Source organism: Bemisia tabaci, chromosome 10 (assembly GCF_918797505.1).
Source record: "Bemisia tabaci chromosome 10, PGI_BMITA_v3".
Lineage (NCBI taxonomy): Eukaryota > Metazoa > Arthropoda > Insecta > Hemiptera > Aleyrodidae > Bemisia > Bemisia tabaci.
Genome location: NC_092802.1, coordinates 37,640,867 through 37,668,503, shown reverse-complemented (window position 1 = coordinate 37,668,503; position 27,637 = coordinate 37,640,867). Strand labels below are relative to the sequence as shown.

Here is a 27,637-nt window from a genome sequence, read left to right as displayed (position 1 = left end):
TCCAGATATGCTAAAGATTTTCCCTCCTTAGGGTAATCCTTAAATATATCAGAAAATGTCTTGCCAAAGAATTTTGAGAATTACTCTGGTTAGTACTTGGTTTGAACTCTTTTAGAAATTTAAGCCCGATCAAAAAGGTCAATTCCCTGAGCTGAGCAGTTTAATTTTTCTCCGAGAGTGAAATTTGTGCTTGGCGCCATTATGTGATGTGCAAAGAGTAGAGGAGAAGAGAGAGCAACAGAGTATAATCATGGAGTCCGAGCGAGCTTCATGGCACGCGCCACCAGCTACTCCGCTCTGTGATCGCCTGCTCATTCGTAGGGGGTCTTTGCCTGCAAAAACGCTCAATCCTCATCCTTAATCTGGCGATCCATGGGCGATCCGCGTCAGCCGTCAGCCGCAACGCGAAGGAAAGGCAAGTAATATATTAGCTGGTTCTGATTCCCTCTTCTAACCTGATCCATTGTAAGTTATCGCAGTATCAGTATGTAAGTTGCCATCATTTCCCCTGAATTCACTCGTGAAAAGCTAAGTAAGTACTTCATTTCTTCCGGCGTATTAACACCAGCGTTTCCCGGCGTCTCGGCTCTCTGCAACCAATTTTGTCAGTCAAATTTTTATCCTTCCCATTGCTCAATAAATCATCTTTAGACACCAGTGGAAGCTTCTCATCAGTGCTGTCTGTCAAGTCAACTTCATGATGTCTTCAGCCTAAGTTAGTGGGTGTCATATGCTTGCCTTCATCTTGCGCTGACCCATCAAAACGTCGTCATGAAAGTAAGTAACTTTATTTTGATACGTTGTCTTCATTTGCAAAGCACTGTGACATTTTGTGGTGTACACACAAAGACATAAAGACGGAGTGCTCGTATCTAAAAGCACGGGGAAAAGTGAAGCTAGGTTCGGCGCTGCGCGTTGTGTGAGTGTGTAAATGAGCGCGGGAATCCTGGCGGCAAACGGAAATTTGATTTGAACTTGTCCTCTTGATTTTTCCTTATTTCTTCTTCGAAACGTGTTTTAAATGCTTAAAACGATTATATTAAGAAAGTTCGGTCTGCGTCCTAATATATTACACTACTTTTGCTCGGTAACAGGCAGTAATCTCAGATAAAGTTGGTTTTTCTTCTGCTTATGGTGGTTCTGCAGGTTCAAACAGGCCGTTACAGTTCTAGATCTACGTTACTCCCAAATGAAATCAGTCGGTCGACGACGGACCGAAACAACCTAAAGTTAATAAAATATGAGTGTGTACCTGAATTTGGGCAAAAATCAACCTAAATACTTTGTTTCCGCCATTTTATTTATTAGTTCCCGCCCTACATTTGAATTCAAACTTGTCCCGATTTCGCCGCCAATCCTTAGCCAATAGTAGAGGTGATTGAAAAGAAGCTCTAGAAGCTTCATTTTTTGCTTTAGTGCTCCGTCTTATGTCTTTGTGTACACATTATGAGTGACTGCCTATACATGTCTGACCAAAGATGTAAACAGATCAAACTATCAGTATGTCACTAACTCACTATTGCATGGTGGCGATGAAACTGCGGAATCAGGTTTCAGGGTATGCCACATTTCCTGACTTTGCACTGTCACTGTCAGATTGGTGTAATACTTTGTTTTCTATTTCGCGGGGAAATATTCAATGTCGTTTCTGAAAATCTTTCTAAATATTTCTTGTCAGTGTGAAAATTTCAAGCAGCACTGTTCTTTGTTTTCATTATTCGATGTAGTCAATAGGGTTCGCCGATTTTGAAACATTATGAAGGTTAGCAAGTTTGCAGTTTTACCCAAAGACATAAAGACGGAGCGCTAAAAGCAAAAAATGAAGCTTCTTTTCAATCACCTCTACTATTGGCTATAGGATTGGCGGCGAAATCGGGACAAGTTTGAAATTCAAATGTAGGGCGGGAACTAAATAAAATTGCGGAAACAAAGTATTTTAGGTTGATTTTTGCCGAAATTCACTTACACACTCATATTTGTATAACTTTAGGTTAGTTTTGGTCCGTCGTTGACCGATTAATTTCATTTGGGAGTAACTGTCATCTACGACTGTAACGACCTGTTTGAACTGGCAGAACCACCATGAGCAGAAGAAAAACTAACTTTATCTGATATTACTGCCTGTTACCGAGCAAAGTAGGTGTATTATAATAGGACGCAGTCCCAATTTTCTTAATATATTCGTTTTAGGCATTTAAAATACGTTTCGAAGAAGAAATGTGGAAAAATCAAGAGGACAAGTTCAAATCAAATTTCCGTTTGCCGCCATGGATTCCCGCGCTCATTTACACACTCACACAAGCACCCAGCGCCAAACCAGGCTTCACTTTTTCCCCGTGCTTTTAGATACGAGCACTCCGTCTTTATGTCTTTGGTTTTACCATGAAGAATCCCCGCAGTTTTTGTTGGAGTGTCAATGGGCTGTACTATGCAGAAAGAAACTAAGTCACGCCCGTGCCTGTTAAATTTCATCGGATGATTTTTTTGCTGGAGAGTGGTCGTGAAGATTCCTATGGAAATTCAAGGGATTTCTCCTGTGATGTGAAGTAAATTCCCTGAAATTTTCAAAAGAATCTGCACAACTGTTCCGTTCGGCACTGATTATAATCTACTTTTCTCAAAAACTTGAGTTTTGGAGCTGTTGCAGTTGAATTTTTTGTAAATTTCCTGTTTTATCATTTTCATGCCACAATAAACTGTTCTCAAGATTCAAGATTTCAAGATTTATTTATTTCAAAAATTTAAATTTACAAAAGTTAAACAAAACAGCTGCATATGCCAAAAGTGAGCTTGTGTGGCATATGTTACTAAACCAAATAAGATAACCAACAAGAAAATAACTAGACAATTCTAACTACTTATTGAAGACATTGGATAGCGGAAGCGGCCTAGAGCAATTGGACGGATCTAGAGGTATTTTCAGTTAAGTTGGCAATTGTTTTTTTTTATTTTCAGTAGACTGATTTTTGTCTCTGCACACAATGGCAGTGTTGCTCGCGATAGGGCCACTGTAATTCGCGATCGCTATTGATCGACTGCATTGCGGTCGCTTGCAACTGAGAAGTTAACAACTGGCAACTTAGCTGATAACACCTCTTAGTTAATGGACCACTAGACAAGGTACGAATTTAAGCAATCTGATACATTTGTCTCAACCAAAATTTCACGTAGAACACAATATGCACGACAAAAATTACTGAAACCAACTCCTAACGAAGATATAAACGTTTTTACTTCACAATGGTTACGAGGAATTTGAACTGCCCGCTCACAAGAAACTCAAAGCTCTACAAGAGTCAAATTGCGCACTACAACGGTTTCAGCAAGTTTCTCAAACGAGCAATGTTCATTTCCCACCGTGTGTTTTTCAAATTATAAGCAATTTGCTATATCTGAGCCAAAGCGTCAAGATTGAGGTTGCCAGATTTTTACATCGCAGAGACTGTCATGATAACGTTTAGGGCGCGATATGAATCACATAGAGCATTGAGTTATCCTAAGCAAGTGGTTTAAATTCACGCATCAAGAATCATAAATTATCTTTGTAAGGAGTTGATTTTGGTAATTTTCGTCATGCGCATCGTGTTTTGCGTGAAATTTTGGTCCAGAAACATGTATCAGAATGCTGCAACTTGCACATTGTCTAGTGGTCCATTCCACCTATTTTTGTAGTCAGATCTCGGAGCATTCAAGAATAATTTTGACCCTTACGTACTTTCTGTAATTGCAGAGATCAGGCACTTTCAATCAACAGGGAGGCAACAATGCCCGTTCTCAGCAGGTGCAGCATCTGTCGATGAGACCGTCCTCGAATTCATCATCAGGGGGCAAACGGGGCTCTGGTGGAGAGTCAAGATCATCTCAATCGCAGACCAAAGGGTATGTTTAGCAACCGTAATATTTTGTATAGTTAAGTCCAACCAGCATTGAGCACAACAAACATTTATCATTGATGTGTAGAGATGAAGTCACACTCTGAGAAAGCTTTGCCAGGTCTGAATTTTCCTTTACCTTTTACCTTCTTACCTTTATTTTTGGTAGAGAAATTTCTCAAAGACGAAATGATGTAGATGGATGCAAACCAGGTATTACTCAGGGGTTGATAATCTTCTAGATTGCGCAATCCAAGATCGCATGAGAACTTAGCAAACCTGCCAAATCTTGGAAAGCCAGACGAAAAAAAAAATGTCATCATATTTCAAGATCTTGGAATCTAAGAAGATTTTTTTTAATGAAAAACAAGACCTCTCAATTCTTTTGTATCTCCAAAAAATCTATAAATAGCGAAAGTCAATCGAGATTATTTGTTTTTTGACCCAGTTCGTAATGAAGTCAGAAAACAGAAAATATTCTCAAATTTTACCATTTCGCAAAGATACCAGGCCCTGTAGGGTAAGATTTTTCTTTGAATCTGATATGGAAAGTTTCATTATTAGTAATTATTGCACGAAAATTTTAATTTATTTGGAGCATTTTGGTTGTTAGCACTATTACTGAATTTATCATCAGTCTCAGAAAAATTTGAAATTTGTCAAAGCAGTTAAAAATAACTTTAATTTATTAAATGCACAAACTGAACTAGATTTGGCAACAAACCAACTTCATGAAAGATGTACTGAAATCTGTGTTTCATCCTAAAAACTTCCTATCTTTGTTTACATACTTAGTAGATAAAGTGTCCACCAAAGTTTTTATTGTTCGTGAATCATAAAATGTATTTATCAAGTTTTTTGACTGTAATGAGGTTCTGCCAATGGCAACTGTGCTGAAAAGATTTGACCAAAAGTAAACCAGGTTTTTTTGTAAGTAATCAGAAAAAACCATGCCTTTATTACGTTGAATTTCTTTTTAAAAATTGGTAAGTGAGTGCTTTAGTCTCCCGACAACAGAATTGCGATCTCAAAATTCGAGAAAAATGATAAGTAGCTGAAAAAAATAGAGCCAATGGATGCGATATATTGCACGTCGTTCTGACACAAAATATGGCATCCATCAAATCACCTTAAATGAGGAAATAAGTATAAAACCAAAGTGATGTAAACTTCTCTAATTTTTTATGAGCATAGCTTTCTCAATTGGGTACTCATCTTGAGAGCTAAAAGTTACATTCCGATTATCACCGTACGTCAAATGAAATTTTTAAAATAAAATTAGAATAGTAGCAAAACAATACACCATCAACTCAAAACGAGAATAGATAGCAAAATTGCAGAATGTCATTTTTAATGCAGGTGAGCAACTGATTATCTATCCTCTTAAACTCAACTCTTATCTCCGAAGTTTCCTGTTAGAGTACAGCATGTCCTAATCAAGGAGCTGTGCGCTATTTCTATCTCATCAGGTTTCTGTCAATGGAATTCTGTATTTGGATGTATTTTTGTCAAACGGTACTAAGCACCATCGGGGGAGGAAGAGAGAGGGGGGCCTTGGATTGGCTTGGATTGAATGGGGTGTTGCGGAACGCGATGCTCGTTCCGTCCTTTACTTGCAATGCTTATCTATGGTGCTTACTTCCGTTTGACAGAACGCACTATTTGGGATTCTGAAATCCTCCAAAGAAACTCAAATTGGCTTTTAGTTCTGTTTAACAGAAATACGTCCATTTATCTTGCTTAATAACAGTAGACAATTTATTATTATGTTTTGCAGTGTTCTTAATGTGGGTGTATACAGCAGAATTTCTGGTAGTTCTCAATGAGACCTCGAGGTGATAGTAATCAATTACTCTTTTTTTCAGGGACTATTCTCATGGATCCAACTCTGGAGGTCCCTCCTCGTCTAAGAAAAAAAAGAAATTAGCAGACAAAATTTTACCACAAAAAGTGAGAGACTTGGTGCCAGAATCGCAGGCTTATATGGATCTTTTGGCATTCGAGCGAAAGTTAGATTCAACAATAATGCGGAAACGTCTTGACATTCAGGTGAGCGTTTATTTTTTACTGCTGTTATAGATTTTACTTTAAAAAAAATGTCACTTAAGTAGCATTTTGCCTGTTTATTTTCGTCACTGGTCTGCAGAAGTTTGTCTGAAACTGTTAGATAAAACTATCAAGTAATCCTGATCAGGATTTTCAGGAGCTTTTGTGAGAGAGAAACTGGGGGCAGTATTGAAGTTTCTTTGAGGAAAACATGAATGTATTTGGACTACGCTTTGCAAAAAAAAAAGAAACAAAATTGAATTTCTTCAATGAACTAGCCAAAAGGAGGCTAAAAAATGTTTGTAGTGAAATTTTCCAAAGAAGATCTCTATTCTTATGAGTACCATTACAAGCTGTTGAAAGGACCAGACATGGAATACCAAGAAAGGATGTGTCCCATTAAGGAGGATATTTTGGCCCTAACTTTGGTCAAAAATTAAAACAGCTTAGAATAATGTCATGTCTGGTCAAATTGACTCCTAATCACCTACCCTGTGAGAACTTGTCCTCGTTTGAGGTGTTTTTGAAAGGTTTTTGCCTGATTTACCAGCACAAAGTAGTGAAGTTTTGCAGTTCTCTCGAATAATTGCTCATTTTCGGTCCTAAATTAGATTGTTTATGTATGAGCGCAAGGGACTACCACTTTCATATTCGAATGTCAATCTTTAGTACACCCATTACAACATATTTAAAGGAGAAAGTGGTTGTCACTTGAGCTCATACGTAAACAATCTAATTCAGGACCGAAAATGAGCAATTATTCGAGAAAACTGCAAAACTTCACTACTTTGCGCTGGTAAATCAGGCAAAAACCTTTCAAAAACACCTCAAACAAGGACAAGTGCGCACAGGGTAGATAATTAAGAGTCGATTTGACCATACATGACATTATTCTAAGCTGTTTTAATTTTTGACCAAAGTTAGGGCCAAAATACCCTCCTTAATGGGTCATGTCCTTTGATGCCGGCTTTTTGTGATTTCTTTATTGATGCTCCTCACGATTATCTGAGTAAGGTAGACTTGAACTTTCTTTGTGCCAATCTCGAGAAAATCTGGTCTAATGAGTGCATTTTTCAGCAATGCAACACAGGTTATTATCCGTAATTATGGCAATGTTGCCAAGTCAAGAATGCGGAACCCTTAGTTTTAAACTGAGTTGACGAGCTGTCTTATTTTCTCTCCGAGTGGCGCAACACAAGGAAGAAAGAGCTCATCTGTTGATCTTTTTCACTTGATAATGCTTGTAAAACTTCCAAAAAATGCTCTTTTCCCATGCAATTTCTCGAGATTGGCATGTAGAATGTTTGATTTTAAAATCTTATCATACTCGGGAGATCACATGGAACATCGAATAAAGTAATCGCGAAATATACCTAGCGCCGAATTTCTTAGTATTCCTTGCACAATCCTTCCTAGGGATTTTTTTGCAAGATGAAAGGAATCACTCAAACCCTCAGTTTTTCCCATACAGATTGTGTAGATATTTTTTAACCCATCACTTCTTCTTTGGAAGAATTTGAAAGAAGTTTTTAAAATATTTGATTTGTTCTCTCTTCACCAAGGGTATAGAAAAAGCATTTGAGGAGTTGCAAATTTCGTGTCCCGGTAGGGAACTTCTATCGTTTTCCCAGGAGCAATGATGACGGTTTCTATGACTTATATTAAAGGAATAATAAGGAGAGAGGGTTTCAAAGTTTCTAAAGTGATAGCAGTATAGAGGGTGAGCTAAAGGTCCCGTACCACTTACATTAGGCATCAACTGTGCACCTTCTGAAAAATTGATATAGAGACTTGAAATTTTGTGAGTACTTCCAAGTCTAAGAAAACGACTTTTGGGGACTGTCAGAATTTTGAAGGGACCATTCTGGAAAGAGGCAAAAACCTTTGGGATTATGGGGGGTGGTGCGAGACTCTTTTATCACCCTGTATCTTTCTCTCATGAGCAAGTTTGAAGATGTATATGCATAAATGGACATAGTTTATCAGAAAGGATCCAACCCATGTTAAGTTGAAACTAAGAAAAAGAGGTTTGAAGTTTTACTTTTCCATAAGACTTAATGTAGAAAAATAATTTTAATCCTCCTTTTCACAAAATACTAATAGTTTGTTTTTGACTTAAGAGTTTTTGACATGAGAAAATATACGGATGGTAGAACTTAAAAACATTCTCAACTCAATTTTTACAAAAATTTGGGTTGATTTTTTTTCTGATAATCTCAGTCCAAATAATTATCGAAGAGTTTTGGAAATGAAATAAGGCTGCAATAAAATGACTAACTCTGATACTTGTAACTAATGTGTTTGTGTGATGCTTGCCTCTGAGATTTCTTATTTTTATTTCTTTGAAATGAAATTTTTTGATGTCTAATTTAAATTCCTCTTTTTTCGGTTTTTCTTCCTTTTTCGCAAAAGAACCAATTGCTATTCACTAATGGATTGCATTTTGCAAAAGGGAACCACTAGCATTGCAATGTTGCCAAGATTGTGCAACTTCTTTTGTCTTGGAGGAAAAACCGGATTATCCATTAATAGTTTCTATTTTACTCGCTAAAAACTGTAAATTTAAGACAAAAATTACCATCTAAATTTCATAGTTTTTCACGATTTCCGCAATTTTTTTGCAAAAGATGAAATTGCACAATCTTAGCATCATTGCAATGCTAGTGGTTCCTTTTTGCAAAATGCAATCCTAATGTTCAAATTGTTTTTTTTCCTTTTCTTTTTTTATTTTTTGCTTTTGAAATCTTTCCTGAATTGATTTTTGATCCTTAGTGAAATATAGGGAATTTCAATGAAAACACTGAGAATTAAGGTGGAAAATTGACAGTAGAAAGTTTATTTACAAATAAATAACTTTACAGGAACAAAAATCATCAACGAATCGGTTATTTACATATTTACAAAAACAAGCACAATATCACATTTTTCCAAGTGTTTTGTTACTTTTAAGTATTACATTCTTATTACATTCTTATTAGAAGAATATATAAAATCATAAATTAAGTACATAAATTTAGTTCAATATCTGTGCGAAGGAATTTTGTTAGGAACAATGTATGAACTATGGCACCTTCTTGAAAAATGAGCTCTAAATCAATCGAAGTAATTATAAATCAATTCAAATATTAAACACTAACATAGAGGAATGTTTTAGATTTTGATTGAGGTGTCATAATCAGATTTAAAAATCTTTAAATTATTTAGTCTACCTCCTCTATCGTGGGTCCTCCACTCGTACTTCGTTGGTGGCCCGCATAGCCTGGCATACCACCTTGTCCTGGCATTCCTTGACCGTTCTGACCGCTGTGGTGCATCTTGCTCATGATGGGAGAGCACTTTTTCTGAAGTTCTTGCAACTTGTAATTGAATTCCTCCACATCCGCCAACGTGTTGTTGTCTAGCCATTGGAGAGCTGCTTGGCACTCCTCCTGAACTGATTGTTTGTCTTCTGCGCTGAGCTTATCACCCGCTTCTTCAGCTGCTTGTTTGACGTTGAAGATGTAGCTTTCAAGTTGGTTGCGTGCAGCCACTTTAGCACGCTGCTTATCATCCTCTTCCTTGTACCGCTCAGCCTCGTTCACCATCCGGTCAATTTCTTCCCGTGACAGTCTGCCTTTGTCATTTTTGATCACTATGTTCCGTTCTCTGCCTGTACTGTTTTCTTTGGCAGAGACGTTTAAGATCCCATTTGCGTCGAGATCGAATGTCACATCAATTTTGGGTACACCACGAGGTGCTGGTGGAATTCCTGTCAGGTCGAAGCGACCGAGCAGATTGTTGTCTTTAGTCATGGCACGCTCTCCTTCATAGACCTGAATTGTCACGGCTGGCTGATTGTCCGAGTAGGTTGTGAAAGTTTGAGACTGTTTGCATGGAATTCTGGCGTTTCGTTCTACGATTTTTGTCATGACACCACCGGCTGTTTCGATGCCGAGTGAGAGGGGTGCTACATCAACGAGAAGAACATCCTGGATTGCTGAGCTGGTATCCCCACTGAGAATTGCTGCTTGAACTGCTGCTCCATAAGCTACGGCTTCATCAGGGTTGATTGAAAGGTTTAGAGTTTTACCGCCGAAGAAGTTCTGAAGTAGAGACTGAATTTTGGGAATTCGGGTAGAGCCTCCAACCAAAACGACATCATGGATAGTGCCCTTGTCCATATTGGCATCATTAAGAGCCTTCTCTACAGGGTGCAGAGTTGAGCGGAATAAGTCTGCACAGAGTTCTTCGAACCGAGCTCTTGTGACTTTAGTGTAGTAGTCGATGCCATCCAGCAGAGCGTCGATTTCAATGCTGGCTTCGGTGCTGGAAGACAGCGTCCTTTTGGCTCGCTCCGCTGCCGTGCGAAGTCTTCGGAGAGCACGAGGGTTGGTGCGGAGGTCCTTACGGTACTTGCGTTTGAACTCCTCAACGAAATGGTTGACTAGGCGGTTGTCGAAGTCTTCACCACCAAGATGTGTGTCGCCTGCAGTTGCCCGCACTTCAAATAGTGAACCCTCATCAATGGTGAGGATGGAAACGTCAAATGTACCCCCACCAAGGTCGAAAATGAGAACGTTTCGTTCGCCCTTGAGATTCTTGTCCAAGCCGTATGCCAGGGCTGCGGCAGTGGGCTCATTGATGATGCGGAGAACATTGAGTCCTGCGATGGCCCCAGCGTCTTTTGTGGCTTGTCGCTGAGAATCATTGAAGTATGCCGGAACTGTGATGACTGCGTCCCGAACCGTGCCACCCAAGAACGCCTCAGCAGTTTCTTTCATCTTAGTCAGCACCATCGAACTGATCTCCTCCGGTGCAAATTTTTTGGCTTCTCCTTTGAACTCGACCTGGATTTTTGGCTTGCCACAATCACTGACAATGGTAAACGGCCAGTGCTTCATGTCCGCTTGAATCTTGGGGTCGTCGAATTTCCGTCCGATGAGGCGTTTGGCGTCGAAAACGGTGTTTCTGGGGTTCATCGCAACCTGGTTTTTGGCCGCGTCTCCAATCAGCCGCTCAGTGTCTGTAAACGCAACATAGCTGGGTGTCGTTCGATTGCCTTGGTCGTTGGCGATTATCTCCACTTTACCCTGCTGCCACACCCCGACACACGAGTAGGTGGTTCCCAAGTCAATTCCAATCGCTGGTGTTCTTCCGGGCATTTTGCTCACTTTTTCACTTGACACTTTGCACTAAGTAAAGTCACTGATGTAATTTGCGACTATAGCACGGTAATCACAGAATAAGTCGCGTACAACTTCGCGTGTAACTATTCAACACTTGAGAGTCACTCACTGAATTTGAATATCGCGCGTTTGAAAAGATCGCTTTGAATTGGTTCGTTTTGACTGTGAACGTTAGACCGCTTTCTGATTCAATACTGGCCCGGTAGAGGCAGCACCCGCCCTTATATACCCGCGACGGCTGGGAGGCGTGTACGGCGGGTTGCCGCGGAAGCTTCGCGAAGGCTCTAGGTCGTTCGGCAGCGCGTTCGAGAGTTTGCGAGAGGCGTCCATTCTTTCCGTGCGTTCCGTAGCGCAGCGATGCCGCTGCCTGCTCGGTGCGTCGGGAGGGTTCGGGAATGTTCGAGAGACTTCGGCGGCGCTCCCCCCCCCCCCCCTTGCTGTTCCCTTGCCCTTATTCGTCGGAGTAATAGAGAATACGAAGGAAGGGCGAGGGGAGAGTGGAGCGTGGAGGAATAGTAGAGCCTGTATGCCTTATCATTTTTACTATTTTTTATTTTTAATGTTTGTTAATTTTTTTGTCATTCACGCTTCTCATGCTTTTTTTTATCCTCTTTTTTATCTATTTTCTTTACTTCTGCAGAGAAATGAAAACCATGAACGAGGTCAAAGCGAGTTAAAATAAAATAAAATTTTTAGGGTTCTCTCTTGTTTTTTCAATTTTTTTCAAATTTTTTATTTTAAAGTGCCAATGAAAATGTCTAAAAAAATTTACAAATTTATCTTAAGAAGTAATATTGTTTTATTCTCGGGTCAGAACGAGTTATAATAAGAGAAAATGTTTAGGGTTCTCACTGGCACTTCTAATTTTTAATTTTAAAGTGCCAATGAGAATGTTTAAAAAAGTTAAAAATTTAATCTGATGAAGTAATATTGTTTTATTCTGATTTGTTTAACCCTAAGTTGGACAGTACTGGGCCCACTGTATTTGGACTGCATTTCTCAATATTCCTTCTGTATGGGTGGAAATACTGCAAGGATGAGGCCAGGGCTTCAAGTATTCCTCAATAGGGCTCCGAGAAACGCTGAGAGACAGCATCTCCAATTGGACGTATTCATGCTGTGAAGAATTATGTATAAATGAATTAAATCGAAAAGAAATATTTTCTAAGGGTTTGTATGCTACATAGGTCCTTTTGATTTTATTCATCTGCACATACTTCCTTTTAGCATAAATGGATTGCATTTTGCAAAAAGGAACCACTAGCATTGCAATGATGCTAAGACTGTGCAACTTCATCCTTTGCAATAAAATTGCGGAAATTGTGAAAAACTATGACATTCAGATGGTAATTTTTGTCTTAAATTTACAGTTTTTAGCGAGTAAAATAGAAACTATTAAGGAATAATCGGGTTTTTCCTCTAAGACAAAAGAAGTCGCACAATCTTAGCAACATTGCAATGCTAGTGGTTCCTTTTTGCAAAATGCAATCCAAATGTATCTAATCAGCAACACCAATATCTGAGTCTTTTGGCACTAACGTATAGCTCCCCCTCGGAAAGTTCAAATACGAGTTCATTACCTATTTTCATGGAGGCCTTCTTTTTTTTCCAGTGTCGTCAAAAAATTGTTAAGCCTCTCGATGTTTGATTTCCTTCCTTTTATCTGCTTGTAGGAAGCACTGAAAAGACCGATGAAGCAAAAGAGAAAATTAAGAATTTTTATCTCCAACACATTTTACTCCTCCAAAGATCCACCCACTGAAGTCACGGATGATACAACCGGCATTGCTTCTTGGGAACTGCGTGTGGAAGGTCGTCTCCTAGAAGATTCAAAAACTGATGCAAGCAAGGTTAGTTGCTAAGCCATTATATTTTTAAAGATAAATTTTCTCAGTCCAATAATTTTATTGGATTTTGAGGAACCATCGTCTTCTATACTTGTCGTGTTGAAAGGTAAAAGCAAATAGTCGTGGAAGGCCCAGAAGTTTTTTTTCTCTCCATGCCAAGCAGTTTCGGAAATTTTAGAGTTCATCCAATACCATCCTAACATATCATTCAACAAGAAGTGAGGCTAGAATCTCGTTTAATATCTGGTAAAAATCAGTACAAAAGATGTAAACAGAGGGTCAAAACATAATCTCATTTAATGAAGCGTAAGTGCGCTTTGAAACTTACATTTTAATTAAGAAGTGCTACAAGCTGAATAATTATCTCCCTTTGCACAAAAACCATGACAGCTCCTCTCGGCTAGAGAGCTTAGCAGCCATCCATGTTTTTGGGTCAGTGTCGGAGGCAATTAGTCAAAACAGGCATTTTATCAAACACGTAGGCGGACGTAGGCCGGCAGTCAAATTTTGACAGTTTACAGAATTCTGTAAATTTATGGCAAGGAGTTCACCAGTTTTCAATATTTTGAGAAGAATCACTCTTCAAATCCAAGAACTCTCCTTGTTCTTTCCTTCTTACATGCTCTTAGTACATTTAAATGTTAAAATTTTAAAAATTCTATGTTTTGTGACGTATAGAAAATTTCATGAGAAATGTGCACTCAGGATCTTAAAATCGTTTAAAATACTTGTATGCTGCATATTTTGACAGAGAATTCTTTCCTACAGGAGCAACAAATTACTTTGACCAAAATTAGGGTAAAAAATCAAAATTTCAATCTAAGTAAGAATATTTGACTATTTGCCTAGGCTTTTGACAAAATGCCTGATTTGGCCATTTGCTGACATCAAGACAAACATAATTCACACTCTCATATCAGTCAGAACATGTTGGACATTTATATTATTGTTTATATCTGGAGTCAACCTGCTCAAAGAACAACTTGAATGTTTACAGAAACGAAAATTTTCTTCCTTCTTCAAGTCTTTGGTGATTGAGCTGGATAAAGACCTGTACGGTCCTGACAATCATCTTGTCGAATGGCATAGAACTCCCACGACACAAGAAACCGATGGATTTCAGGTAAAGTAAAGACAGTGTCAAGTTTCTGCCCTAGGAATAGTAACAGCTAAAATTACATCACAGGTGAATTTGAGTCAGTGACAGAAATGTTTCCCTAGTATAAAATGGGTAGCTTAATTTTCTTTTAATGAAATGAAAGTCCACCGCTGGAACTGGAGTAGCAAGTGAATGTTGTGCTGGTCATCCGCTTCTCACTTAAAAAATCAGTAGCGGTGTTTTTTCAACTCAACTACAAGATACTTCAATTTTCACATCACCGATATTCTCGGGTGACGATTAAAAATGAATTTTAAAAGTAATTTTCACAGAAATTGTTGCGCAGAATGCATACTACCAGAGACCTCTTTTTCTTTAAAGTCAGTTTATCCACCCTAAACAAGATCATGTAAATTTCTTTTGGTCTGGACTATACTCATAAAAATTGTTCGTTTTTTATAGTTGAGGTCAGTTGCTTACCAAATTGAATTCTAAAATACAGTAATAAACTCATGGCCCATATTTCATAAATCTCACAATGAATAAATTAAAGTGCAGGATTTGGTTGCCTCTAGGATGAAAACTTTATACAGTGTTTCTATTGCTGGGAAAACTGGAAAAACCTAGGGAATTGAATTTGGAGGGAAAACTAAGGGAATTTGATGTTAACTCTGGAATTTGAAAGGATTAAGTTTCACTCAAAAAAGTTTAGTAAAATGAGTTACTTGGAAGAAGAGTCTAAAATCGAAAGCTTTCCTTGTTTCAAGGTTAAAGTGCTATCTTTAGTTAATAAATGCTGATTTCTTAGATAAATAACATGATCATCAATTTTTTTAACAGTTGTTGAGACGTCAAAGAATCACTATTTTTCTGATTACATGAAATGGTCAAAAATTTTCATGATGTGACTGTGTAGAATGCCTTTGATAAAAGTATCCATTTTAACAAAAGTAGGTAAGCCTAATATTTCACAGAATAGTGTTATTTGGTAGTGAAACTAGATAAGATTTTTACAAGTAAAAGCAGAGTTAAGAAATTTCGTGAAAGATTATAAGAAGAAATCTCATGAAATTCAGGATTAAACCCTTGAAACTTATGAATCTCCTTATGTCCATTTATACGCACGTGGTAAACTGTGAAAGGGAACTTTAGAAATGCCCAGAAAGTTGAGTAAAATAGCAAAAACATAATTTTGAATTTTTTTCTCTTAAATTTTGGTTGAACACACAGCCGTACCGGTTGAACACCAAAATAAATTTTATGAATAAAGTAAGACGTTAGCTTTCATATTTGGAACAAAACAAATTTCTTGACTATAAAGAATCCTAGTACCCCCTAATAGCATATCCTTCTTTTTTGGTACTAAAGGGAGGGAGGGATCTTGAACTATCCTTGAAACAATTTAAATGATTTTTTCAGAAATTAACAGTTTCCTTCGCTAACATATTTCTTTTTTTAAACAGGAAATATTTAATAAATAAGTAGAGTACCTGTATTTTTGAACTTTGAAGTGATAGATTTTGAGATCTGTAAGTAGGTAGGTATTTTACTTTTTCTTGAATCTGAGAGAAAATGTTTCGAAATAAAAGAGTAAGCATTTTTAAAGTGTAGATTTCAACAATTAGGAACTGGAAGGAGCTTTTACCAAGTGACGCTGATGAAGTTATGAAAATCAATAAATATTGTACAGAAAACCAAATAAGCAAATATGGGTAGTTTCAATTTTGAGTTGAAGAACTGATGAAAATCTTATAGAAACGCATATTATGTAATTTGAAGCAGAAATATTTAAGCACAATGATAGACATCTTATAGCAGCATTGCAAACTTGCAAGACGGAGGTACCTTCATATTATGAATCGTTCCAAGCTCATTGAAACTTGGAACTTAATTTCTGTATTCCTGAATTTCTTGACTTATTAAGCCTGTTTATCCAATTTTAAGTAATAAATCAGAGTACCTATGAAATAATCTATTTTAAATCTATTTGAAAACAAAGAAAGTCAAGATCACATAACTAATTATTAGTCGGGAAAGGTAAGGTTACTTTAAGTATCTTAATCATTGAATAAAAGTTTTGATTACGGTTTGTCAAAAAATTAAAACATTGGCATTTTAGCCGAAAGTGTTAACATTGAAATATTTACTTCCTGTGCTGAGGAAAAATAAAATGCAAATTAATAAGTAAGTACTCAAGTTACAAAGTAAAAAGAAAAACCACTTACATCTTGTGACTTGCAATAAAAGTTTTGAGCAAATAAATTAAGTCAGAAAAATTAAAGTAAGAATACCTACAGGAACAAAATTTAGGAATCAGTTTCCATTAAACTGAAGGAAAGGAAGAACTTGCTATTAATAGCACAAAAATTCAAAAAAAAAAAAAAAAAAAAAAAAAAAAAATAACGATGTAGAAACTCCTACAAATAATCAATGTTTAAATCTTCATCTTAAAAAGATAGATAACTGAGCATGAAGGCGTTAAAAGACATTTTTGAAAAAATTGAGAGGTCAGTTGTTTTTAACTAAACTCATTTCAAAGTATACTGAAAAAATTGGACAAAAGTCTTCAATTTTATATTTCACAGCACCAGTTGGAACTTTTTATAGGCCCTAATGCCCCATGTATTTTTCAGCTTTAACTCTGTCTGTCTCAGAATCACTAAAATACCTTTTAGCATCTTCATGCCCCGGTGTCTTTAATTATACTAAATAAAGTAGGCAGTCTTAGAAAATTTTTGGAGGTAAACTATTATCAATAGCACGAAAGTACCTAATAATAAACTTTCAAATAAACAACCTTAGAAGAGAAATGCACATGATTGCGCAAAAATCATTTTGGTAAAAAAATTATCATCAGAGCCATTATTGACGAGGACCATTAAAAAACATTTTTAAATAAAAATCCAAAAGTGGAGAGAGTAAGAAAAATTTACAATAAGTTTAAATACTTTACTGATGAATCTTGATTAAATGGAGTCTGGTTCTCAGGGGTCTGGGCCGATATCGGGTAGCTCAAACTCACATTCATCTGGATCCTCTTCATTGTCAGCATTAGATGTTGAGGGTTTATCCGAATCGATAATTATGATTGTTGCATCAGGCTTGCTTAAACTATTGAAGAAAAATCCCAAATCGTCACTGACATCACGTAGTACCTCAAGGCTCTCAAAATCAACGTCTTGAAAATCAATTTTACCTTGTTCTTCATTAGTTGTAGTACTTTCCGCCTTCTTCTTCATCTTTTTTGGCTCCAGTAATTTTAAATTCCGATGGATGAAAACCAATTTTTCTGCTCTTTTGTTGAGTAGTCGGTTACGTATCTTGCTATGAATTCGTCCATGGGCGCTGAAAGAGCGCTCCACTGCTGCGGCAGTTAGAGGCAAACACAAAATTTTGACCGCAATTTTACCAAGCTCAGATGTACTGAAGAAAGCTTTCCACCACACATGTGGTTGAAGATCCATCTTTTTCCAAGATGGTCTTTAGCGAAAATTCCCTGCTTTGCAGAATAGTTGGCATACTCTTCAAGGACTTTTGTTAAATCAAGATTAAGATCAATCAAGATTGTGGATAAGTAATCTACAGCCTCAGACTGCTCATCTGGAGTTAGAGTATTACAAAGGGATGGATCCAAAAGAGCGGCGGCGCAATGAATCGGTTTCAGGGCCTTTTTTTTGCGGTCGGTCAAAATTTGTCGTATTGTTTCCTTTTCATCATCCTCTAAAAAATCAGATTTCTCTAGAACTGCGGAGATCTTTGATGAGATGTCTTTGAATGCGATGAGGAATTGATTAAATGGCATGTCATTACTTTGAACATTGAACAACCATTCTTCGATGGGTCTTACAATCTCTAAGACCTCATCGAGCTTCTCCCATAAATGGTCGTTCAGGAGCTCATTCCTCAAATCTGGAGACATCAAGCATGTCGTTTTCTTGCCTTTTTTCTCAAATAGCCGGCTGTTGATTGCGAGAGCTTGTAATGCGCTTTTATTTTTAACTAAAGCATACATGCACCTGTTATTGCTAGCAAATCGAGTCTTGCCCGGGATTTTCTAAGATATGGATTTTTTTTTTCTGGTGATCTCTGAAGAGGGCTAATTCTTTTGGTTTGCCTAGTATTTCTTTCGTGATAGCATTGCTCAAATCGATCACTTCACTTACTCTAGGCACTTTCGTACAGATAGCAACAAGTAGGAGGTTCAGTAAGTGCATAAGGCAACCATACCAAGTTAACCATGGATACTTATTTTGTAAAATATTTCCGGCTGCTTTCATATTATTTGGAGTATTGGTCACAGCTCCCATAACTTTCTGAGGTCCTTTTTCTTCAATGACTGTTTGCAGTTGCTCTGCAATATAATCTCCAGTGTGTGATTCTAAGCCACATTCTATAGATTTTTCAAATACTGGCTCTGGAGTATATAACATACAATTCATGATAGACTCTCGTCGAACATTAGTCCATCCATCAATTGATATACCTAATGTTTCGGAGTCTTCAACTTTTTTCTTCATCTTTACCTTCAAATCATTGTAGACATCATCCAACAAAGAACCGGATAAGTCATACTTAGAAGGTACATTGAAAGAAGGCCTCAGTCGAGCAAAGAATTCATCCCAAGCAGGGTTTTCAAATAAGGACAAAGGCGTCCCGGAAGCATATACAGCTTTTGCAAATAACATGCATAGTATTTCCTGAAAATAAAAAAAGAGAGAATTACAACCAATGCATTGAAAAGTGTGCTTTCTTTCTTTTTTCTGTCCTCTCTTCAATCATGTATTTGATATATTTTCCTGAAACGTAAAACTATTAATTAAGCAAAATTTCCGACTGAAGCAGTGCTTTTCTCTAACCATTGCATCTCATTTATATTTTTTGTGACCATAGACAGGTAAAATTCAAAGATACTTAATGGAATAGAAACAGAGAGCATCCGGCCATAAAAAAGGGGGGAACGCAGAAAAGAACGTAGAACAAGAAAAGTTTTACGAAGATTAAATTCGAAAAACTACATGAAATTCTCACAAAATATTATTTACAAATGAAAAAAAATCAGAAGTTTTGCGAAAAAATACCTTTCAGTTTTTCATTTAAAGAATGAAACATGAACTGTAGTCAAAAATGTCGCAATTGGAGATGATTGTTTTTTTTAAATTTAGCCGTAGGTACAGTTTTTTTTTCTTTTTTTTTTTTCAAAAAAATATTTTTTTCTCACAAGGTGCATTAAAATTACAAAATTACATTCAACTTTTAAGTTCTAAACTGAAACATCAATTGGTATGTGGTTACTTACTTGTTCTCCTTTTGTCATACTATCAACATAAGACGGAAGGAGAGACTTGACACTGCTTCCAGTAGACTGTGGATTATTATTCGAGACTGAAGAGGGATAATTGGGGTCCCAAGCATCATACATTGTCAAATTTGTGGTTTTCTTTGCCGGAGTGAGTCTCATTTGAACTAACCTCCTCTTTCTGTTTTTCTCTTCTAAAAATTCTTCACGAACGGCAGGAGGAACCTAAAAACCAAAGTAAATCTTAGATACAAGTTGTTTCAATTAAGGTCCTTGCCTCTTTTTGTCTGTATTTAGCAGTTTAGCCTTTAACTTTCTTTGCACCCACAGAATGATGGCTACTGGCTACATTTGAAAATCATGCGTTCATTTCTTGTGAAATTTCATGAAATTTCATTCGTTTTAGCAACTCTGAGTGAAAGGTACCGTTTTTAAGTTGCCAGCAACCATAATTTTGGGAGAGTGGTTAAGTTACACCGCTGCAATAGGTGTGTTTGAGTAGAGAGGCATTTTCTGAAAACACTGCAGGGAAAACGAAGGGAATTTGAAAATTGAGTAAAAGTAGAAACCCGGTTTAAAGGACAGCTCTGATAAATTTTACTCCATATTTTTCATTTATGTTTGTTTTTCTGCAGGTAAAACGGCCAGGTGACAAAAATGTGAGATGCACGATTTTATTATTACTTGACTATCAACCTCTCCAATACAAGTTGGATCAGAGGTTGGCACGACTACTTGGAGTACACACACAGACTCGTCCAGTAATCATCAGCGCCTTGTGGCAGTACATCAAGACACACAAGTTGCAAGTAAGCCTCCTTTAATTTTACCAAAATTATTCTTAATTCTTGTTGATGAAATCCGTAATCACTCTCTTACTTGCCACCCACAGCAAAATGAGAACTTGTCAATGAGATAATCCTCACAAATTATATAAAATGCCCATCTAGGGAATTCAGTTTTCTAGGATTTTTTTCCCCCTTTCTTTCTTTTTTTTTACATATATAAATTTATACAAACAATTTACCGGACATCAACAGATTATTTATAGCCCACGCCAAGTAAGTTTATGCACTTCTAGACTGCAACAGAAGATGTGTGACATCAGTTTAGCATTGAATGTATACGCAGGATTCAAGATGGCGTTTCCTCTGTCGCAGTCTAAAAGTGCGTAAACTTATGTGGTGTGTACTCAAGTGTTTTTTTACAAATTTTTTTTTATCTAGATATAGAAACTTCAGATATTGGTTCTACCAAGATAGGTAAACATTCCAGAGTATCGATTTGTGGGAAAGAAAGAAGATAGAAATCTAGGAAACTGAGTTGTAGAAAGAAATTGGTTCAAATGGAAGATTACCCAAGAAAAAACAGAAGAATTACTTTAAGGAAATTAAAGTTTACTCTACAAAACTGAACTCAGTGGAACAACTAACGTTCAAATTTGTTAATAAATATGAGAGTAATACATTAGATGTCTTTAAGCTTATTCGGTTAATTTTTTTTTTTATATTTTGAGAAATGAATAAAACGGAGTCAAAAATTTTTTTTATCAAATAATGATAAAAAAAACCACGCATGTTATTATCTACTACAGAGGAACTAGGGACTAGGAACAGAGGAACAGTTGGGCTTTACCCCAACTATTTTGTGAAAATACAAGCATCTCAAAACTCTATCGAGTAAAAGTTTTATTTTCAGGGCGGGATAGTTTTCAAAGCAGATCAGCCTTTTTATGTGTTTGTGTCTAATTTGCAAAAATCAGGGATCGCTCGTCGGGTTTTCAAAATTAATTGTTGGATCAGTCAAAAAAATCAGGGAATTTCATTTTGCAGTTCGTAAGGCAACTCTGTACAAATGATGCCATCTTTTTGTGTCTTTTTACAGGACAGCCACGAGAGGGAATGGATCAACTGTGATAAATACTTGGAACAAATATTCTCTTGTCCTAAAATGAAGTTCGCTGAAATCCCGCAGAGATTAAATCCACTGCTGTCGACACCTGATCCAATTGTCATTAGCCATGTTATCAGGTACATTATTTTATTTAGGGCTGTGCGAATATTCGAGTTCGAATAATCTTTCAGATATTCGAGTTCGAATAATCTTTCAGATATTCGAGTTCGAATAATCTTTCAGATATTTGAGTTCGAATAATCTTTCAGATATTTGATTCAAACTCAAACTTGGAAACCCCGAATAATCCAGTTATTCGACTACATTGACAAAACTTCGAATATCTATGAAGAAAGACCGAATATTTGCACATTCGGCCATATTGATGACATACTAGGAAGAACTCAAACAGGCAGGCTGTTCAAACTACTCGTTTTGGGGTTAGGTAAACAAAGGCCAACGTTTCATTGGTTCATCCAGCGCACGGCACTCGCACTATACAGGTCAATTCAAAATTCGCGCCACTTGAGTTCCACCGAATACGTCATCAACATTGCGTTCAAAGGGGGCAAATGTGCTAACCTCCATAACCTATTCTCCTCCGCCTCGCCCGGTACCCTGTTCTTTACAATATTGCTAGACTGTCTTTGCAAGATCAGCATTGATGTAAAGTAAAACTGAATAAAATGGATTTTTGGACGGTAAGCAGCAGTTTTACAGTTCTGCGACAGATCAATCAATTGCTCGTCCTTAAATAAAGGAAACAATTTTCTCTGCCTTCTTTTCTTTCCCCAGCAAATCAAAATGTATGCAAAACCATATAATGACTAAATGAATTGATTAATTCTTGATCTTTTTATCGATCATAGTAATTTCTTTATTCAAAATTTGATTATTAGAAAGAGAAAAAATTATTTATTGGATTTTTACTTCGATCAGCACAGTGGTTGGTTTTGGTCAAAACTAGATAAAAACTAAAAATATTCAATTCGATTCGAATTCAAAACTTTTCAAAATATTCGATTCGATTCCACATAAAAAAAAACTATATTCGCACAGCCTTATTTTATTATCACAAATAAAATAAGCAAGGGTAAAGTGGGGGACAGCCCCCTCTTTGAATTGATTTCGATTAAAGCAAGTTATCAGAGGCTTCTCTTACTAAAATAAATTATGAGAAATTTATCATAAAAAAGCCGCTGATATTGGTTTATATGCATTACCCAAATTGCCCCTCAAATATTTTAACAGTCAGCGTTTTAAAAATTCTGTATCTTATTACATGCTGAAAATCCTGAGATGAAAGCTTGTATTTGATGCCAATTTTTACAGAAACTTTTTTTCTAGATGAGCAAATAATTATTTTGTCAAAAATCAGTAAAGAAATCAAATTCAGTGTTGGTAAGTAAGAACGTTTGATTATTTGCCCATTCCATATGCATGGGCTTTATTTTGATGGGCTCTATTTTAATGGGCTCATTATTTTATTGTGTAGTGAAAAGTTTATTCTCTCTATTGTTCTTAACTAAATTTTAGTGATTGGTTGAAGATCTACTACCACTTACTTTTGAGATATTTGCCTCGAAACATTTCTGGGACTCAGCAGAGCTCAACCCATCGAGGAAAGCAAAAAATCTAATCAATTGAAAATTTCGCCTCGTAAAATCAATGGAGGGGGTGAATTTTTGTCCCGAATATCATCAAATGTTAAAAACGTTGAAAAACTTGAAAGTTTATAAAAGGAGACATAGAAAATCTTTTGAATTGTTTCTGTGCGGAAGCATGATTGCTGTTTCTGATCAATTCACTATACTATGGTCCATGGTTTACGCATTCGATTGAAACTATAATATTGGACTTTCTTGCATTTTTCAAAAAGTGGGTTTTGGCAGAAATACTTCTGGACTGAGAGGCTATTAGAAAAAACGAGTGTTTTTCTAGAGCAGATTCTGAGTTAATCTGATTTAAATATTGCCAAATGCTCTGTATTTTGAAAAATTTGCACTGACTGTATTCTGAAAACTCTCTAATATCATTCGTTTTTTTCTAATTACGACTGCTTCATTGTATTTTTTAATGAAGATAATTTTCATGATTATTTTCTTAACTTTTCTTCAAGTGTGGAAGGCGCAGATCAAAAGCAAACAGCGTGTTATGATATTGATGTCGAGGTAGATGATACGTTGAAGACACAAATGAATAATTTCCTCCTGTCTACAGCGAGTCAGGTTGAAATTCAGGTATTTAATTTTATACCATAATTTGTTTTTCCTTCTAGAGTAAGAGAAATCTATCGGCTGTTTCTTTTTGAGTGGAACCCTTTCATTTCATTAAGCAGTTTGATTTTACACCTGTATCTACCTGGATTTAGATTTACAATGTGTAAACGAATAACTGCACTCTTTGGTTCTTTCTCCTTTAATGAATTTTGGAAAGACATTTCTCAGACGTAGCGAATCTGCTTTTTGAGTCTCACTGAGCATGTTAAAATTGCAAACTTATCGTCACTACTTTTTACAGCGATTGCTTATTTAGGATGTCTACAAGTCCGGAATTTCCGAATAATCCGGAAATAGCACTGATTTTTCAAAGAGGGTCCGGAAGCACTGAAAAGGTGCGGGAATTCCACAAGAAGGTCTGGAATTTTTATTAATTTGTTGTCATTTTTGTCGCAATTTACGAATTTCGTCAATTGGAGGTACAGAAAAAGTACTGAATTTTTTTGTTGAGATGGTACTGAATTTCTTGGGAATGTACTGAAAAAGTACTGTGAAAGCACTGATTTTTGGCTAGCCTGTTCTAGTAGACACTCTGTTATTTGAAGGAATCAGTGTCAGATGGGCATATTTTCTCACTAACTTTGCAAAGTCTCACCAATGAGTATGAGTACATGTTTTCTTTTTGAAAATATCAGAAAATATATCTGTATATAAAGTCGCTCCTACAATGCACTCTGGCGTTCTGCGACACCCAAACGCCACATATGCCTATCCTCCCAGAGGTTATCGGGCAACTGACATTGCAACATCTCTTCGTCAACGCCCTGCCGCCACTCCTTTACGGGACGTCCTCGTCAAATCTTTCCAGGTGGTGCCCAATTCAAAACTTGTTTAGGCAACTCTCCTCCGACATTCTTTGCATATGTCCATACCAGCATAACTGCCTGGACATGACGTCGTGCACGATATCTTTTTCAATCTTCATCACCTGGCGAAGTCTTTCATTTCGGACACGGTTCGGTCCTGAAATGCCGGCAGATTGCCGCTAAAAATCCATTTCAGTTGCCCCCAACATTTCTTGCGTGCTTTTTGTCAAAGGCCACACTTCACTACCATAGAGCATGATACTTTTAAAGATGGCGTCACATATCCAGTGCTTGTTTGTCTTTGAAATGCTCTGATCTCAGAGCACCCTGTTAATACCGAAAATATATTTGTCTAACTACAAAAAACACTGAAAGAAAATCGAGGGTTCAGCTGCTAAAACTGTAGCAGCCTAACTGTAAGTGCCTGAACGACCATCCAAGAGATGGGCCTAGATCTGGCTCTTATACTTAGAAGATGAATACATTTTATGTTTTAAATTTTTGAAGTCTCTGCTAGGATAAATGCAATATTTTCATCAATTTTATTTCTTTTACACTCGCCTAACCTGGTTATGACTAGTCAAAGAGGTCTTATGCCGTATCCAAAAGACAAAGAAGCAGACGGAAATATTTTTTTGACCATTATTGTTTATTATCCTTGATTAACTGTTTTGACTCGGTTATTTTCAGACCCTGGACAACAAAATCCATGAAACAGTAGAAACGATAAATCAACTTAAAACAAACCGAGAGTTTTTCCTAAGTTTGGCAAAAGATCCGCAACAATTCATCAACAAATGGATCATATCTCAGACTAGAGATTTGAAGGTAAATCTTAATCACAGTCCTAATCGTCTATTCTGCTCTATTACACTTTTTGCGTTCATAGTGGAGGTCTGATTCCATTAGAATTTTGCTGAAGTTATTCATTTGAATATGATTCCAGATTCTCTGTCTTTGTCCTCGAATGAATTTTTTTTATTCAGTATAGGAACAGTAACACAATCGCAATGCTCATGAGATCTTGCAACTTTCCTTTCTTCAAAAAAGAAGATCTAATGGTGCTCTACAAGTCCGCTGGTTCATGGTGTTGGCAAATAAGACATGCGCTGGTAAATCATCAGAAACGGTCTAAAAAATCGTCTCTCGGCTTAAGAAACTGCGAGGAGCCTCAGGACCTTGTGCAATTTATTCTACTTCTCGTAACATGTATGATTAGTTGATTATCTCGAATCAAGGTTTTCTCATTCTCTCTGGGCAAACCTGACTGTTGGCTATTTCAACTGTTTTGGCTGTATCCCTTGCAAGCAACAGACCTATTATGAATCCATTTTTTTTTTTATCTTTTAGTTGAATATAGTGATTACGGAAGTACATATTGAACTATTTTTAAGTAACCATGCACAATAAGTTCAAGACCAAAACGAAAAACAAACTTGATGATGGGGGACGATCAGTCTTAACTTAAAATTATTTTTGAACAGTGACTCGACACAAATTCTACATTAGTTTTTTAATCCTTTTAATGGAATTGCAAATTACTTCGTAATCTACAGACATCAAAATGCAATGTTGAAATTATATAAAAGTGTAGTAATTATAATGCGTGATAAATGAATTAAATTATAGTATGATCTTCTCTCTTTGACGAAATTTAAGTTTAATTTCCATATAATTTTGAATGGCTTGCAGTTTCTTGCTTGAGTTGTTTGAATAGTGTTGGTAGTTTCGCCAACAAGCATTCAAATTCAGCTTAAAATTGAATTTTTGCACCGAATAGCATATTTCATTGAGAAAAAATTGTGAGAAAACCACATATCTCCATTACAATATTTCTGGAATTCTGCTCTTATTTTATCTTTTGGAGAATGAACAAGCCAACTCTATCGCAAGGAAACAAAAGTAAATGTAGATTGATGCACAAGTTGCTTAGAGAGTTGGTAATTTTGCCAACGTGTGCTCAAAATTCAGTCTAAAATTGAAATCAATCAGCTGCCCTCATGATGAGTCCAACTAGACTCAATACGCATCTACAGTTGCCTTCTTGACTGGTCGTAATTAGTGTTGCGCCATACAGCATAGCTCTCTTGAGAGCAAACTTGTGCTTGGATGGGCTTTTCCTCTCTGAAATGAAACCGCAGTTTTAGATTGAACTTTGAAAGCACGTGGGCAAAATCACCAACTCTCTTTATAGGATGAAATTTACACAGAATACTCTGCTAGCAGAGAAGAAAAATCGATCAAGTTTTTAAGGTGATTCGATGGACGCCATATTTTGTGTCGGAACGGTATGCGATATATCGCATCAATTGGTTCCATTTTTTCAGCTACTCGTCATTTTTCTCCAATTTTGAGATCGCAATTCTGTTGTCAGGAGACTAAAGCACACTTTTACCAATTTTAACAAAGAAATTCAACATAATAAAGACGTGGTTTTTTTAGAGAGAAAATATCGCATTCAAGTGCAGTTTCGATATCAGTATCGAATGCGATATTTTCTCTCTAAAAAAACCACGCCTTTATTACGTTGAATTTCTTTGTTAAAATTGGTAAGTGAGTGCTCTAGTCTCCTGACAACAGAATTGCGATCTCAAAATTGGAGAAAAATGACGAGTAGCTGAAAAAATGGAACCAATTGATGTGATATATCGCATGCCGTTCTGACACAAAATATGGCGTCCATCGAATCACCTTAAGAAATTAAGTTGACTAGTTTACGAAGGAAAAAATGAAGTATGACGGATAGTCCTCTGTGTTGCAAATGGAGGTACGTGGTTTTGCACTTTGGCCATCGATACCTTTTTGAGAGAAAATCGTGTCGTTGTGAGCTTTTTTTTTTGTGTAATGAAAAATTGAGTTTCATACTAAGTAAAGCTTGTTGGCAAAATCATGAACAATCTGTCTATTAATAATTTTTTGAGTTTTTCCTGGGACGAATTTCTTTGAATATACCTACTTGTCCTCTTGCTTTTTCAGACAATGACAGACGTTGTTGGAAACCCAGAAGAGGAGAGGCGATCTGAATTCTACTATCAGCCGTGGGCACAAGAGGCTGTCTGCCGCTATTTCTACTCAAAGGTTCAGCAGAAGCGCGTAGAACTTGAGGAGGCCCTAGGCATGCGGAACGGCTAAGTCTCAAGCAACTCACCACTCTTATTTATTTTTATTTTATCGCGGGATTTAGGTTTAAGTCAACTTCTACATGTAATGTAAGACTGTTGTTTCAAGTTCGACCTCAAAGGTCTGGTGGGTTTTGTGACCCTCTCGTCGTTTTGAGTGATCTATTGGAGGATTGCCTTTGGTCATTGGTGCTAGAATAGAGCTGAGTGTTCTT

General features: G+C 36.8%; 3 protein-coding genes across 3 annotated transcripts; 1 reads left to right on the top strand and 2 right to left on the bottom strand.

Annotated features, from left to right (window-relative positions):
- Positions 1-633: 633 nt before the first annotated feature.
- Positions 634-27,637, top strand: LOC109040187 (brahma-associated protein of 60 kDa; the record flags this gene model as incomplete). Its single annotated transcript, XM_019056011.2, is given in 10 exon segments — positions 634-777; positions 3,731-3,879; positions 5,738-5,921; positions 12,757-12,933; positions 13,928-14,053; positions 19,961-20,134; positions 21,210-21,355; positions 23,338-23,458; positions 24,994-25,131; positions 27,280-27,637. Coding segments are annotated over 10 exon segments (1,377 nt in total). The 3' UTR covers positions 27,436-27,637.
- On the bottom strand, positions 8,659-11,405 carry LOC109040186 (heat shock protein 68). The gene has a single exon (XM_019056010.2). It carries the CDS (start codon positions 11,057-11,059, stop codon positions 9,119-9,121), a length of 1,941 nt encoding a protein of 646 aa, XP_018911555.2. The 5' UTR covers positions 11,060-11,405; the 3' UTR covers positions 8,659-9,118.
- Positions 14,060-19,954, bottom strand: LOC140225669 (uncharacterized). Its single transcript, XM_072305286.1, has 3 exons — positions 18,060-19,954; positions 17,551-17,938; positions 14,060-17,509 (listed from the first exon to the last, which is right to left on the bottom strand). The coding sequence occupies exons 1-3, from the start codon at positions 18,712-18,714 to the stop codon at positions 17,014-17,016; spliced, it is 1,539 nt and encodes a 512-aa protein (XP_072161387.1). The 5' UTR covers positions 18,715-19,954; the 3' UTR covers positions 14,060-17,013.